Source organism: Neoarius graeffei, chromosome 2 (genome assembly GCF_027579695.1).
Source record: "Neoarius graeffei isolate fNeoGra1 chromosome 2, fNeoGra1.pri, whole genome shotgun sequence".
Taxonomy (NCBI): domain Eukaryota; kingdom Metazoa; phylum Chordata; class Actinopteri; order Siluriformes; family Ariidae; genus Neoarius; species Neoarius graeffei.
Window position 1 is genome coordinate 83365611 of NC_083570.1, and position 17267 is coordinate 83382877.

General features: G+C 43.1%; 2 protein-coding genes across 2 annotated transcripts in view; one reads left to right on the top strand and one right to left on the bottom strand.

Annotated features, from left to right (window-relative positions):
* Positions 1 to 6670: 6670 nt before the first annotated feature.
* The window catches only part of spty2d1 (SPT2 chromatin protein domain containing 1), a 14789-nt gene continuing 4192 nt past the window's right edge, over positions 6671 to 17267 (bottom strand). The window contains exons 2-6 of the mRNA XM_060915085.1: positions 16659 to 16773; positions 15174 to 16568; positions 10028 to 10184; positions 7458 to 7535; positions 6671 to 7139 (exon numbers count right to left, since the gene is read on the bottom strand). Coding sequence (XP_060771068.1) covers positions 7040 to 7139; positions 7458 to 7535; positions 10028 to 10184; positions 15174 to 16568; positions 16659 to 16773 — 1845 coding nt within the window. The 3' untranslated portion in view covers positions 6671 to 7039. The remainder of the gene's footprint in view (positions 7140 to 7457; positions 7536 to 10027; positions 10185 to 15173; positions 16569 to 16658; positions 16774 to 17267) is intronic.
* Positions 16816 to 17267, top strand: part of tmem86a (transmembrane protein 86A) — a 19848-nt gene continuing 19396 nt past the window's right edge. Inside the window, exon 1 of the mRNA XM_060915088.1 lies at positions 16816 to 16894. Within this exon, the coding sequence (XP_060771071.1) occupies positions 16889 to 16894 (6 nt within the window). The 5' untranslated portion in view covers positions 16816 to 16888. The remainder of the gene's footprint in view (positions 16895 to 17267) is intronic.

The window sequence follows — 17267 nt, forward strand, 5'->3', positions numbered from 1 at the left end:
ATTTACATGATATTATCAAGGGGGCGGCACAGTGGTGTAGTGGTTAGCGCTGTCGCCTCACAGCAAGAAGGTCCTGGTTCGAGCCCCGTGGCCGGCGAGGGCCTTTCTGTGTGGAGTTTGCATGTTCTCCCCGTGTCCGCGTGGGTTTCCTCCGGGTGCTCCGGTTTCCCCCACAGTCCAAAGACATGCAGGTTAGGTTAACTGGTGACTCTAAATTGACCGTAGGTGTGAATGTGAGTGTGAATGGTTGTCTGTGTCTATGTGTCAGCCCTGTGATGACCTGGCGACTTGTCCAGGGTGTACCCCGCCTTTCGCCCGTAGTCAGCTGGGATAGGCTCCAGCTTGCCTGCGACCCTGTAGAACAGGATAAAGCGGCTACAGATAATGAGATGAGATGAGAAATGAGACATTTAAGTACATAAAGAACATAAAAAAGCCAGAAATATTTTGCTACAAAACTTAATATTTATAGCTTATCTACATTCCAGAACTCAGCTCACAATTTCTCATTTCAGAAATTCTTGTGATACATTTATTACTAAGCTGCTAGCAGTTTCTGTTTTTTTAACGTCCAAACTACATCAAGAAGTAATACTTTGCCTAAGGATTCAAACACAAAACACAAAGATAGAAGCAATTACTGGTAACGCATATTATGACCAGAAATAAAGCATTTTCTAAGAGCCTGCCTGGTCACCTGGATCTCCAGCTACCTCACCGACAGGCCTCAGTACGTCAGGCTGAAGGACATCTTGTCTGACACTGTGATTAGCAGCACCGGAGCACCCCAGGGCACGGTGCTGGCCCCTCTTCTCTTCACCCTGTACACTGCGGACTTCTGCTACAACTCGGAGCTGTGTCACATTCAGAAGTTTGCCGATGACACAGCCATCGTTGGGTGTATCAGTGACGACAGAGAGGAGGAGTATAGGAGCCTGGTGAGGGACTTTGCCATTTGGTGCAACAGGAACCATCTGCAGCTCAACACCTCGAAGACCAAGGAGCTGGTCATTGACTTTGGGAGGTCCAGACCAAGGTCACGACCAGTTCTGATCGAGGGAGTCGAGGTGGAGGCTGTGGATTCCTACAAGTACCTCGGGCTGTGGCTGGACAGCAAGCTGGACTGGACTTGCAACACCAACCAATTGTACAGGAAGGGACGGAGCAAGCTATACTTCCTGAGGAGGCTGCGGTCCTTTAACATCTGCAGGAAACTCCTGTGAATGTTCTATCAGTCTGTGGTCGCCAGTGTCCTGTTTTACACCGTGGTGAGTTGGGGGGGCAGCACATCCAAGAAGGACACATCCAGGCTGGACAAACTGATCAGGCGGGCCGGCTCTGTGGTCGGCATGAAGCTGAACTCTCTGGTGACGGTGGCAGAGACGAGGACTATGGACAAACTACTGAACATCATGGACGATGCCAGTCACCCTCTGCACACCGTCATCAGCAACCAGAGGAGCCTGTTCAATGACAGAATGCTCCTTCCTAAGTGCAGGACGAACAGACTTAAAAACTCCTTTGTCCCTCACACCATCAGACTGTACAACTCCTCTCTGGGGGGGGGGGGGGGGGGGGGGGGGGTTACCAGGAGGACAGAGGACAGGAAGGAGCAGTAGCCTTGCCTGACAAAAAAGCAATACCGGACAATGTGCAATATAAACGTGCAATACCTCTCCTGCTGGACTTTTTTCATATCTTTTTAATATATTTGTATATGTAAATAATTTATTTATCTAGAAGTTTTCTGAAGACTTAATTTATCTAGAAGTTCTCTCTTTTTTCTATTCTCTGTTTATCCAATAATGATGCTACTGGATTTTAATTTCCCTGAAGGAACCCTCCCAAAAGGGATCAATAAAGTTCTATCTAATCTAATCTACAGTGGTATGCAAAAGTTTGGGCACCCCTGGTCAAAATTGCTGTTACTGTGAACAGTTAAGCAAGTTGAAGATGAAATGATCTCCAAAAGGCATAAAGTTAAAGATGACTCATTCCCTTTATATTTTAAGCAAAAACAATTTATTTTCATCTTTTACATTTTCAAAATGACAAAAAAGGAAAAGGGCCCGAAGCAAAAGTTTGGGCACCCTGCATGGTTAGTGCCTAGGAACACCCTCTTTGGCAAGCATCATAGCTTGTAAACACTTTTTGTAGCCAGCTAATAATCTTTCAGTTCTTACCTGGGGGATTTTCACACATTTGTCCTTGCAAAAGGCTTCCAGTTCTACAAGTTTCCTGGGGTGTCTTGCATGCACTGCTCTTTTGAGATCTATCCACAGATTTTCAATGATGTTTAGGTCAGAGGACTGTGAGGGCCAGGGCAAAACCTTCAGCTTGTGCCTCTTGAGGTATTCCATTGTAGATTTTGAGGTGTGTTTTGGATCATCGTCTTATTGTAGGACCCATCCTCTTTTTAACTTCAACTTTTTTACAGATGGTGTGATGTTTGCTTCCAGAATTTGCTGGCATTTATTCAAATCCATGCTTCCCTCGACCAGTGAAATGTGCCCTGTGCCACTGGCTGCAACACAACCCCAAAGCATGATCGATCCACACCCATGCTTCAGAGTTGGAGAGGTGTTCTTTTCCTGGAATTTGGCACCCTTTTTTCTCCAAACATACCTTTGCACATGTTAATGTGTATGTTAATCAGGAAGACAGTGGAATAGCTGTAAATGCAGCTTGCACAGAAAATAAAAATGACAATCCAACCTGATTAAAGCCCAGGTCCACACCTTAATAACTGTCTATCAGCAACACTGCTTTAAGCAAGACAAAAAAAAAAGTGCAAGACCATCATCTGACATCAAAACAAAAAATTCCAGCAATTTGTTGTGACTGACTAGTGCAATACTGTCCATCTCACAGGTCTCACGTACGCACATGTGTGCAAGTGTATGCATTCATGCATATATAATTCTGCCTGTGGAATCTCATCTCATCTCATTATCTCTAGCCGCTTTATCCTTCTACAGGGTCGCAGGCAAGCTGGAGCCTATCCCAGCTGACTACGGGCGAAAGGCGGGGTACACCCTGGACAAGTCGCCAGGTCATCACAGGGCTGACACATAGACACAGACAACCATTCACACTCACATTCACACCTACGGTCAATTTAGAGTCACCAGTTAACCTAACCTGCATGTCTTTGGACTGTGGGGGAAACCGGAGCACCCGGAGGAAACCCACGCGGACACGGGGAGAACATGCAAACTCCACACAGAAAGGCCCTCGCCGGCCCCGGGGCTCGAACCCAGGACCTTCTTGCTGTGAGGCGACAGCGCTAACCACTACACCACCGTGCCGCCGCCTGTGGAATCATGGTGGTTTAATGTTAAGCTAGCTTGTCAGTGAAGCTCCACCTGACATGCTAGCAAAACCTTTTCAAACTCGAAATCATATTGGGTAACTAATGTTACTAGAAAAGAAAGATTTCTACATTCTGTTTATTTGGCAAGATTATGCTAAAACATTTCTGAAAGGACTTCAGATAAGTTAACATTATTCATGTTAGTGTAACTCCATTTTTACACGCTAACAGTGTCCAAGTTAACTAGCTATATGTTAACATTAGCTGTGGACAAGGCGATGGCAACTTGGTGGGCAAGTCCATAGAAAATCATTTGACTAACCAGACTGCATAGCTATGTTTGCAACATTATCACTAGCTCTAAAAGCACAGACAACTTCATTACAAGCTTTCTCTTGGAATAAAACGTTTATATACCTCAATATGCTTCCGCAGGTTGGACGGCGAGTTTTTGTAGGCCGTGATGTGGTTCGTTTTCGGCAAACAAAGCAAGCATTTAAAATGAAACAACTCTTTAATCCTTTCAGAAAACTGAAACATGGGTTCTAGGTACCATATAGCCACGAGTGCGTGCGTTCTCCAGAAGAACTGCTTTATTCCATTCTGCCATCAACTGATCGTGTTAAATAATGCTGCTGAGAAATAATTGAACTTGATTTTATCCAGTCTATGGACGTGACACGACCCTAGTGATTACTGATAGACTGTCTCAGTGTCACCTGCAAAAAAAAACAATCATGTTTAAGAAAAGAAAAAAAGCATCCACTTTCAAAGCTGCTTCATAGTAACGAGGAGCTTGATAGAAATGTAGTGGAGTAAAAAGTACGATATTTGTCTTTCAAATGTAGTAAAGTCATAAGTTGCCAAAAAAAATTGATACCTAAGTAAAGCACAGATACTCAAAAAGTGTACGAAGTACAGTACTCAAGTAAATGTACTTCGTTACTGTCCACCTCTGCAAGCATGCCAACATACAGATAGGCAAAGACAGACACACAAAGAAGCGACTAACTTGCTGAAATATTTTTTTGCAACAAATCTCACAGAGTTATAGGACCCCAGCAGAAAATCAGTCACCTTGTTAAACACTTTTTTTTCATCAATCTTGAAATAAACATACTTTTAGATAAATAATCTATAGAGTAACAAACTCCTAAAAGCAAAATGTCAGTTGAATAGACTGAGCAGCACACCACACCACCTGAGGTTCGAACTGATCCCACTCAGTAGTTTAGGTTTTTTCAGGGTTAAATGGGTATCTAATGTATGAACCATGCTTTTGACCTGAGTAAAAAGGTTGTGTGCCACAAATAACACCTATTATGGATATAATAACTGCATATTAATGATGTAATACTTTTATACCAATTTCCTAGATGTGGTTTCAGGGCTCTTTTTATGCACAAAGTTTCCCTGCATAATTAACTATGAAACAGCAGCCTACAAACATTACAAGAAGTCCAGATTTATGAATTTATATCTAAACTTGTATATTATTACCAAAAACAAGACTTAGCAAATTTTGGAAAGTAGCTTCCAAATATAAACAAATACCACCTGGCTATATATATAGTTTGTCCCCAACAAAGTTGCAAACACACAAATGTATTTCTATGCTGTAGTATTACAATTTGCCTTCACTGGAACAAAAGGACCCAAAATATGTTCCAGCATGACAATGCACCTGTGCACAAAGCGAGGTCCATGAAGACGTTTTCCAAGGCTGTGTAGAAATCAAGTGCCCTGCACAGAGCCCTAATCTCAACCCCACTGAACACCTTTGGGATGAATTGAAATGCTGATTGGGGTGCAGTCCTCCTCACCCAACCTCATTAAAGCTCTTGTGGCTGAATGAGCACAAATCCACACTCCAAAACCTAGTGGAAAGCCTTCCCAGAAAAGTGGAGGTTGTTATAACAGCAAAGGGGGTTAAGTCTGGAATTTTGGCAGCACGTTGGCGTAGTGGTTATCACTGTCGCCTCACAGCAAGAAGGTTCGGAGTTCGAGCCCAGTCGCCAACAGGGGCCTTTCTGTGTAGAGTTTGCATGTTCAAAGACAGACAGATTTGGTAACTGGCACAAGCTGTAGTGGTTTCCCAGCCATAATGTATGTATCTCATCATCTCTAGCCGCTTTATCCTGTTCTACAGGGTCGCAGGCAAGCTGGAGCCTATCCCAGCTGACTACGGGCGAAAGGCGGGGTACACCCTGGACAAGTCGCCAGGTCATCACAGGGCTGACACATAGACACAGACAACCATTCACACTCACATTCACACCTACGGTCAATTTAGAGTCACCAGTTAACCTAACCTGCATGTCTTTGGACTGTGGGGGAAACCGGAGCACCCGGAGGAAACCCACGCGGACACGGGGAGAACATGCAAACTCCGCACAGAAAGGCCCTTGCCGGCCACGGGGCTCGAACCCAGACCTTCTTGCTGTGAGGCGACAGCGCTAACCACTACACCACCGTGCCGCCATATACACACACACAAACATATAAACAAACTATGGCAAAGCTAATTAAATCAATCAAATATTCAGCAAGCACATATGGGCATGCTGGTCAGGTGTCCACAAACTTTTGGTCATACAGTGTAAATCAGACATCACTGTCCAGCTATTATTAAGATAGTGGGCTAAGCGGTCAAGCACAGGGATTTTAAAGTATTCACTTTATTAGACATATCTATCTCAGCTCATCTTTTTCAAGCAGACACCTGGGTTGTTGTTTTTTTTTCAATTCCCAACAACACTGCCTGCACCAGACACTGACATCAGCACAACACACATTAGCTTGAAACTACCATGTTAGTGTCATGACTCTGGTCAGAATGGTCCAAGAGCCAAAGAATAATTAATCAGCAGTGGTGCTGTTGTAAACCCTTGCCTTGACAGACAAATGGTCAGAAGAGACAGGTGGTCACTAATTTAGTGCAAGTACTAGCAACTGACTGGTCTCTGGTATTGCATTAGCTTATCTGTTATCAGCTTATCATCTTTCATGTCAGGCTATCTGCACTAGGATACAGTGTCTGTTGATCTCAAAAGTGGTTATGTTACAAGAAAAAGCTTCTAGTATTTTTTGCACATTAGTAGCCACAAGCATACACTGGAACCACTAGGTTTTTGAAAATGTCAAAACAGGATGCCAAAGAAAAATAAAATCCTAATAACATTAGATCTCATAAGTTTTGAGTCAAGGATATCCTGAAATACAATAATGTACAGACTCTGACATACTTTACGCCGATAACATATGGTGATATTTTGATCTAATAAACAAATACAAAAAAGTGAAATAATAATAATAATAATAATAATAATAATAATAATAATACACAGGACAACTTGATCTGTCAAACTGCTTTAACAAGAAAATACATTGCAAAATTTGCAGAATGTTTCTTTCATCATTAAATACCATTAATAAAATAAAACAATCTTGAAACATTGAACAAATACCAGAGCAGATAATGATTCTGCAGTTACATCATTGTAATTCCATGATCTTTAGCAATATAAAAATGGCATTAGTGATACATTACTTTCTCTAAAGCTCAGCTATCAAAGATGGGCTCTTGGTAGTGCAAAACAGATCCCCTGTTTTGGTAATTTGAAATAAATATTGTAACATTAATTGCAGAATGGCACAAGGAAGTGTCGATCCTGCTCTACGCAAGTGACTTTATGCCACGCAAGTCAAATCAAACAAACTTGAATATCAAGTCTTTTTGCGTTTTGCCTTCATTGCTTGCTTTCTTTTCATCTCCTCCTCCTCCATACGCATTTCTTCTTCATCTTCTTTAATACCCAAGCGCAAACTGAAGCAAAGACAAGACAAAGATGCATTAAGGTACACATAAGTTTCATCCAGATGCGCAAAGGGTTCATTCAGTTTATCGGTCCCTCAACAATTCATGATATTTTTCTCCTCTTCCCAGCTTTGCGTTTCATTTCCTCCAACTCTCGTCGCTCTTCCTCCTGATCCTCGAGCACAGCCAGTCGCAGACTACCAGCAAAAGGCGCCAGGCAGAACACACGAGAGGCACACATTATGAAGCAGGATTGTGGAAATAAATGGACCTTGGCTTCACACTAACTTTATGAAGATGGAAATGAATGTAGCCTTGTTTATTTACCTTCTTGCCTCCTCCTTCTGTTGTTCTTTCCAGCTGCTCTCCATAAACTTCAATGCATACTCACTCTCATCTTTGTATCTAACAGGGATATTGGTTCATTATTCATACAAAACGGTATGCGTTCACGTTGCAATCTCAGAGATGCCAACCTTTCAATAAACAGATCTGTAGTCCGGGGCCGAAGAATCTGTAGTTTTCGGTTGCAAACTGTATGTATATATATATATGCACACAATACAATATTATAATTAGTGCTGTCAAAGTTAACGCGATAACAACGTGTTAACGCGATCTCAATATAACGCGATTAAAAAAAAATAGTGCCGTTAACGCAAATTCTAATTTGGCCCTGCGAGTCACCCGTAGTTCCTGTTGAGGCTTATCGCGCGCTGCTTCAATAAGAGTACGTGTGAGTGATAGAGAAAGGCATAGACATATAAACATCCTCGCCGCCATATAGAATGTGGCAAAGTGGAGATTCTTCAACCGTCTCTGGTATAGCGTCTAGACAATAGCCGAGAATAAAGATGCCTCATTCATGTGCTGCGTTTAACTGTACCAACAGGTTTGCCGTCCAGACGAGAATCACATGGGATTACCCTTCACAGGTGAGACTGGAAAAATACTTTTCAATACTGTTCCTTCAGTCTTCAGTTTCCCAGCTCATCTCCACCGGGTAGGTGTAGAGTTATAAGCAGTGAGAATTAGATAATACAGTGCCACACTAGGGCTGGGTATCACCAGATACCTCACGACACGATACTATGGCGATATTTTGCCCACGATAACGATAATATCACGGTACAGCAATTCTGCGATAATCGATATATTGCAAGAAATTTCAACCACATCACAATATCTGTCACTGAAGAAAATCAGAACTTATTGACCACTGTAAAATTACATTTCACATACATAACTACACACTCTTGCCAGACATATATTTGTCTCTATTCCACTGCTGGCAAAACCAAGAGTTGCTTCACTACAACATACAGAAAATTCCCATTTCTGTGCTACTATTCTCAACTTTTCTGTAAGCATGGACACATCAGTGCTGCTTAACAAGCAGAATCAAATTGTTTTATGAAAACTTAAAACTTGCACTGCAGACTGCACATACATTTCAGTGCTAACACTAATATCAATTTGTTCTTTGTAAACTTGAGAACATATACCGGAGAACATTTAACTTGTGCTTATTTTGCAGGAACAACACACTGTCTGAAACACATTGAAAAGTGCAGTGGGCATCTTAATTGGAGCATCTTAATTTAATTGGAGCGAAACAGGTTTTGCGAAGTGCATTCTCTTTGTCCGGCTCACTGTTTTTTTTCTCCTTTCCTTTGGAATCCAAAGTGCCTCCAAACATCTGCCTTAAAGTTCGGCGGAGTCTCTAGGTTTACGTTAACAGCCATGCTTGCCTGTTTTTTTTCCTCACTGCAACCGCCGGGAAAAAAAAGAGAAGATGAAGAGTGCCTTGCAGTGAGGGAGCGGCACAGCGACACCTCGCGGAGCGGAGGTGCGGAAGTCGTACTGGATTTACAACCCATCTGAAACATTATTTTATTATTTGAAAAAATATCGATATTCAAATTTTGAGTATCGATATTGAATCGGAAGACAAAGTATCGCAATATATCGCCGTATCGATATTTTTGCACACCCCTATGCCACACTATGATGAACGTTTTTGAACGTATGATGAATGTTTTTATTTTTGTTATCTGTTTTTTTCTTCTTTTATGGCAAATACTTCTCTTCAAAAGAAACTAATGAGTAAAATAAAACATTTTTTTATTTTCACAGTGATATGCACTTTATTTTTCATCCCTTGGTTTTCTCATCTAATATGGAAGTTATGGATGTCAGTGGCTGTGACAAGACGTGTTATGCTCTGCAATAAAAAAAACAAAAAAACATTGGTACAAAGCAAGCCCATTCACTTTTTTATGCTGATAAGAGAATTACAATGGTTTTTCATGTGACAAAAATGTGCGATTAAATTGCGATTAATCGCGAGTTAACTATAACAGTCGCCACATTAATCGCGATTAAATATTTTAATCGCTTGACAGCACTAATTATAATGTTTTCATGAGTATAGAATGCACAGTGAAAGAGTACATTTGTTACTTTGCAAAATAAAAAAAATGAAGCTTAGACAAGTCAATCCTTATGAAATGTGTTTTATTCACAGATATATTGTCGGACAGCACTATCACAAATTTCGATTGGTCGAGTTCAAACCCGGAAGCGAATATCAACCAATCAGCGACGACGTATCACGAAAGCTTTGAATGATTCCCGCAGATTTCATCCTTCCGAAAATGCGGAACGGACTGAATTTTCTTCGATCATGGCGGAGTTCAACGTACCAAACAAAAATGCGGAACGAACTGATTTTTTTTCCGATCACTGCGAAATTCGTAGTTTCGAATTAACTGGTCGTAGTGGTGCAAAAGTGGCAGAAAATCGTATAAAATACGAAAATTTCGTAGTGGTTGGCATCTCTGCAATCTGAACAGCACTAAAACCAAAATGCTACAACCTGAACTTGTAGGACTTACCTGGTCCGATCATAGCCGAAGATTTCTCGGATATGCTGAGAAATTTCATCCTGTTCTTCGCCTTCATCATCAATGAAGTCATCCATCTCAGAGTCGTACTCCTCTTCATCCTCATACTTGCGTTTGTAGTTTGAAGTTATTGGTGGTAGACTTGGTCCTTCAAACAAACAAAGTGTAATGAAGTCAAGAACCTGCATGTAACCCTACATGCTGGTTTATCATTTGACTTGCATGTAACCAACATCTGTATGACTGCTTACCACCACATCACGGTGTATCATTACAATCCGGCCAAAAATGAAAGCATGGTAATCTGACATGACGCTCATAACCTGTAGACTGGACTATTGTAATGTATTGCTTTCTAACTACACTGCTGTTTGTTTTTTAAAAGCACAAAAGATCATTACAGGAAAAAAAAAAAATCAAGAGCTCATGTCTCCAGCCTTATTCAAGCTACACTGGCTGCTAGGGCTCAGCAATTAATCAAATTTTAATTACGATTTTGGCTTCCAGTGATTATGAAACAAGATAAATCGATCATTATGCCGCAATCGCAATGATGTTCTCGTTTTGTCTTGTTATAAATCCAGCTCACCCCTTTTCCCCTTTACAGGTGTGCGCCTTCCTCCCTTCCTAAAAGCCCAAACTTATTTTTTGTTTAGTTCAGCTCAAGCCAGGTGCAGGATAATAGAGAAGACCTCTTCACTTTTAGCAGGGCTTTACTTCACTTTAACGCCAAACTAATTAGTAATAAACCTCATGCATGGACACCGCTGACTTTTATCCTGCACAGAATAGGTGTGGGTTTCCCAAAAGCCTCTGAACACTAAGAGCGTCTTAACTAGGAGCGAAAGCGTTCATGGTGTTGCTCGGCCTACCATTTAGCGATGATCTTTGTGCCATGATGCTTTTGGGAAACTCACCCCAGAGCATCAAATCCTCATGCGAGTCATTTACCTGTGTGTGTCATCTCATTATCTGTAGCCGCTTTATCCTGTTCTACAGGGTCGCAGGCGAGCTGGAGCCTATCCCAGCTGACTACGGGCGAAAGGCGGGGTACACCCTGGACAAGTCGCCAGGTCATCACAGGGCTGACACATAGACACAGACAACCATTCACACTCACATTCACACCTACGCTCAATTTAGAGTCACCAGTTAACCTAACCTGCATGTCTTTGGACTGTGGGGGAAACCGGAGCACCCGGAGGAAACCCACGCGGACACGGAGAGAACATGCAAACTCCGCACAGAAAGGCCCTCGCCGGCCACGGGGCTCGAACCCGGACCTTCTTGCTGTGAGGCGACAGTGCTAACCACTACACCACCGTGCCGCCCTTACCCGTGTGTGTTTTAATAAAAAGGCTAATTTATACAAACGATGCTGAGCTATGCTGCACTGTGCTAGCATGCTAGCTTATTGATTTAATTCAGTTTGAGATTTCACATCCGTTTTCTCAATCAAATATTTTTCTATTTAACTACATTATTGTTAAAATAACTCATTTTTAAAACCGTTAGACATGAATATTAACAGGTTTATGAAGCGACTTTATGGATGTCTGAGGCCAACAGGACATTTAATACCACCACCACTACTACTACTACTACTACTACTACTACTAATAATAATAATAATAATAATAATAACAACAAATAATAATAGTGATTAATGTTTTAAAGATCAGTAAATGCAGAATGTTCCAAAAGTCAGTGAGTAATCATGTTAATTAATCATGATCTCATTATTGACCAAAATAATTGTGATCACGATTTTTTTTCCTATTGGCTGCCTCAGAAGTTTCACGTTAAATATAAAGTCCTCCTCTTGACGTTTAAAGCCAGGTACAGTTCAGCTCCAGGATATTTCACTGCTCTCCAAAACCAGTATGGCCAATCCCCAGCACTTTGCTCTGCTAAACTACGCCTATGGACCCTTTTCATGTGACATCACGACAAACGCGGCCGCCATTTTGGACGTGTACTACCAGTAGTTTACCCCAGCCAACATTGAGGAACGGCAGCAAAGAAAGTTTTTACTTTCAGCAAGACTTCCATCATGCCACTATATTGTTGTGCACCTGGATGTAGTAACCATCAACAAACAAGGCAAGGGTTATCATTTTATCGGATCCCGACGGAGAAGATGGATAGTGGCCATTAACAGATTGGCAGCCCTCGGCATACCAGCGCTTGTGTAGTGACCACTTTGTTGGAGGTAAGACGAATAAAATTAGCCAGAAAAGGCATTACATTGCTGTTAACATTCTGTGGCGGCGAGTGTGTAACCAAATAGGCTAAAATAACCCATTGTAACCTCTTTGTTCTTCTGTAGTAGCTATTGTTGACTAGCTAATGTCAACAAGTAGCTGGTATGTTACTGTAGCAATGTTTACGTTCAGTCATTTGGATGACTGTTAAAACCTTTCAGTCTCAGGTTTTTCCTTTACTGTATTTACTAGTTTACTGTAATTATGATCCGGCAGCTATTTACACCGGATCCGGTATAAATAGCTGCCGGAGCCAACGTCCGAGGTTCCGGAGCGCGCGCCGGCTTGCTCTCCCTCAAATTAAGCAGCGCGCGCCGGCTTGCTCTCCCTCAAATTAAGCAGCTCGCGCCGGCTTGCTCTCCCTCAAATTAAGCAGCTCGCGCCGGCTTGCTCTCCCTCAAATTAAGCAGCTCGCGCCGGCTTGCTCTCCCTCAAATTAAGCAGTGCGCGCCGGCTTGCTCCCCCTCAAATTAAGCAGCGCGCGCCGGCTTGCTCCCCCTCAAATTAAGCAGCGCGCGCCGGCTTGCTCCCGGAGTGCTCCGGCCGAGGTTCCCCTCAAATTAAGCAGCGCGCACCGGCTTGCTCCGGAGCAAGCCGGAAAGCGCTCCGTAACCTCGGCCGGAGCACTCCTGGAGCAAGCCGGAGCGCCCTCCGGAACCTCAGCCGGAGCACTCCTGGAGCAAGCCAGAGCGCCCTCCGGAACCTCGGCCGGAGCAATCCTGGAGCAAGCCGGAGCACCCTCCGGAACCTCGGCCGGAGCACTCCTGGAGCAAGCCGGAGCGCGCTCCGGAACCTCGGCCGGAGCACTCCTGGAGCAAGCCGGAGCGCGCTCCGGAACCTCGGCCGGAGCACTCCGGGAGCAAGCCGGAGCGCGCTCCGGAACCTCGGACGTTGGCGTGTATGTGTATGGCGATGGGTTTTTAACAACATAGGTATACAGATCATGTGGGCCGAAGTCAGGTAAAGACGAGGGCTTGGTGTACTTCCGTACGTCAGTGAACAATCCTGGTGGAAGCAGGTAAACGTCGTTCTCTAAGCCTGCTAACCTCAATTTTTGCAAATACCTCTCCCTCTGCTCGCCCTGTAAATGCCCTACGTCGCTGGATAGTGAAGGTGTTTTCTGCATCTCGCTCCTTTTTCTTTTATGTTTTTCGTTTGTCGCCTTCCTCGCATTCAAACTGATTCGAGCCGAAGTCCACTACATGTCCAAAATGGCGGTCGCGTTTACGAAGGTCACGTGATTGAAAAGGGTCCATAGAGATCTTGCAGTCATGTGACCGGAAAGTACACAGACGCCATCTTGCCGGTAAAAAACACAGCTGAATATTGCTGCACTCGTGTACAGAATGGATCAATTTCAACTGACAGACTACACGGCTCATTTTTCCAATGAACAGATAACTAGATATATGTCTAAAATAAACGACCTACAGATTAGTGACCCTTATGGCTTACCGGGCGGAGTTTTCACGACCGTGTCAGTGGATATTGAACTGCCAGAGGTGGAATACCCAGACGTGTATAATTACCTCATTAACTTTCCCTCGCTGTTCAGTGGTGAAGCACTGCGTGCTTATAAATCTCTGCACAGTTATCTTTACAGAAATTCAGGATTTGTCAGCGACTCAGATGTGGCATCTTGTAAACAAGAAAATAATCCTCATTGGATGGGTAAGTCACTTAAGTATTACTAGTACTGCACTGACCAGCCGAGTATAGAATAGAATAGAATAAGGTAATTCCAGCTGTAATTCCAAATCGTCCGTCTTGTTTACCATGGATCTGGCGTTGGAGAGGGAGAGGCGGCAGTGGAGATTTGAGTGGCTGTTTTCTGAGCTTAGTCAACAGGCCGGCTCTGCAGCCTCGCTTTTGCTTCCTCTCCCGGCGCCGCCTCCTTCGCTTTGCTTCCGATAACAATCCACGGAGACCCCGTTGGTCTTGCTATCTCGTCCAGAATGTTTTTTTTTCTCTCGTTCGGAATGTTGTGCATGCGATGGAAATCGCTACAAACCGTCATTTTCTGCTGGAAACCCATGTCCAGTAAGTCGATACGGTTGTAGTGGATATTGAAGTCCGGTACAGATGAACAACACGCAAAAATACACACAAAAAACATAAAGTGCACAGGTAGGGAGAGCATGTAGCCGCAGCCGTTGTAGTAGAATTGTATATAGTAGGGTTTTACAGAAGAAAAGGTAGAAGTAGAAGCAGAAGGCGGAAATATGGCGTTTGACCGACAAGATGGCATCTGTCACAATCTGGATGGGCTGTGACGTCACATGCAAGTGCTCCATTGCCGGTCAAAGATATTTGTCTTACCCCTAATAGTCTTCCAGAGATGAATGGCAGCTTAAAATAGGGTTTTAAATGCAGATCAAATTATCATTTGTGATTGAAGATTGGTACTTTATATGTGCGTCATCATAAATACCTTGTGCTGATCTAATCTTTTGTGTTATTGAATTTCGAATTACATAACGTTTTAGTAGTAGTTGCAGCCGTAGTGGTGATACAACCCCAAGTAACTACCATCAGAGACGCGCGCTATAATCAGAAGACAATGACAACGAGTACTGCTTATATGTACAACATACATGTTGTCCCCATTGGAACAACAATATATCATGTATTCTGTGGTACATGACTAAAAACACATGTAGCCTGTTCCAATGACCGTTTTATATTTCAGAAGTATGGGAGTGAGAAATAAACAAATGTGGCAACTTTTACAGGTGGCAGCTACTCTTCAGAAAACCACCAAGCACTTTGAGCTGCAAGATCATGCTGGCAATTTCTTCTACATAAATTACCCTGAATATAATAATGCAAAACATTCAACACAAGAAACACAGAGTTAACAAATCTCTTCTTACCCGATGGTGCAGCCAAAATTCTATGACCTGTTGGTCCGATGATTGTTCTGGGCCCCTGAGGAACTGGAGGCCTGGCAGCCATTCCTTGTTTTGGTGCAAAGTTCTTAGATGAAATGGTCTCTGACACAACAGTACATGGGGGTCTTCCAGGACCTGGTCCCATACTGTTTAATGGCCTGCTAGGTCGGCCTTGTCCATTTACAGAAGGTTTTACCCCTCCGGAAACAGGACGGCCCTGCATGCTGCCTCCGGGTCTTGGCTGCTGAGATCCTGCTTGTTTCAAGGAACCAGTAGGTGCGGATCTCATAGGTCCGTTGATACCTGGTCGGGGAGGAGGATTGCCTCCAGATCGTGGCGCCTCTCCTTTTCCTGGCTTTTGAGGAGGTCCTCTCTTGTTCATGTTATCCTGACTAGGTCTGGTGTGCCCAGATCCCTTAATCCCTTGCCCATGACTTGATGGTCTAGAGGAGTTAGAAGCAGCATCAGCTCGGCTCCCAGAACTATTCATTTTTACTTGATGTGGTCCTGGATAGCCTTTCTTAGAGTTAAGGTCACTTGAGGTGGTCGGCTTTTGGCCAGACTGGGGCCTGGGCCCCGTTTGCTTGACTGAAGCTGAAGTTCCCTTCATGGCAGCTTTACCACTTAAGGCACCTGAGGAGCTAGGTTTGGATCCATGAGATGATTTGGTAGAACTGTGCGGTCGCTCAGTCTGCACGTGTGGCTTTGGCATTTTGCTAATTCCACTGGATGATTTCTCACTTGATGACCGATGCGATGTGCCTTCTCTGTCAACCATAATTTTCTTGTGAGAATTCATGCTGGATTTGCTATCTTTGTGCCCTGAACTTTTATCTGGTTTAACATCCCTAACTTTCTCTTGTTTCTTAGCTTTGCGCTCGAATTCTAACTCTCTAATTTCCTCCGCTGTGCGAAGCCTCTCTTCAGTTTTCTTTGTTGGTTTCAACTCAACAGGTTCGAACTGTTTTTTCTCAGCAAGCTTTAAAAGGTCTGCAAAATTCATGGGTGGCGCAGCCGCCTTGGATAGAGCAGCCGCCTTAGGTGGAGCATTAGTTTTTTTCTGCGTGTTGCTCAATTTGGTTGAACCATTACTGCGTTCCTGAGGCCTTACTGCAGGTGTGGGTTCTGAATCAGATTCAGAGTCAGTGGCTGCATATTCATAATTATCATCATCGTAGTAATCATCACTGCTCCCTGGTTGTTCCTCAAACTTTGCAGCCTTACTCTGCCTTTTCTTGGGCAGATCTACAACAGGTATACCATTGTAGCCATGGAAGTTGTCCTTGGTGCGAGACGCCATGGCACGTGCCTTTCGGTCGGATTTCAGTTCCACTCTCTTAGCCAGGAGTTCTTCCTTCACCTTTTTCTTCTCCAACTCTAAATGCAGATAACACAAGGCATCAAACAGCTGGATGTAAAATAAAACTATAACCATGGAAATGTAAAATGAAAACTTTATGAGTTTACCTTTCTTTTTCTGTTCAGTTTCCTGTTTCTTCAAATATGCTTGCACTGCAGAGGAACTTACACATTTCCCTTTTGGGTCCTTTTTTGGAGGGCCAGGTTTCAAGCTGTACCTCTTCTGCAAATTAAACAGTGACAGACTGTGTTAAACATACAAAGAAGCCTGTCAAGCAAACAGCAACCAACCAGACACACTCAACCTTGACCTACAAGTACAACTAACTGAGACATAAATGAAGGTAACCGTTTAGTTTAAATTAAAGAATCTGAATATACCCAACCTGAAATGAGGTTAATCCAAACACTAATGGTGCTAAAAAGGGACAAATCATGACGCTGCACAGAAATACTGTCTTCTTAAAAACGATGATGTTTCATATCTACAGTTTAAAACAGATTAACTCATTTGTGTGGGGAAAATTACCAAAAATAAAAAGCTTTAATGGCTTCAACGTACAAATGCGATGGTGCACATTTGCTTAAACCTGTGCAATGTCCATAAATTTGATGGAATCTGTTGCTGTATAAAGTTTGTGAACCCAACCTAACGGCTTCAATATTTGTCTAATGCTGTTTAAGGATCATACAAACAGCTGGATTATGCTCATAAAA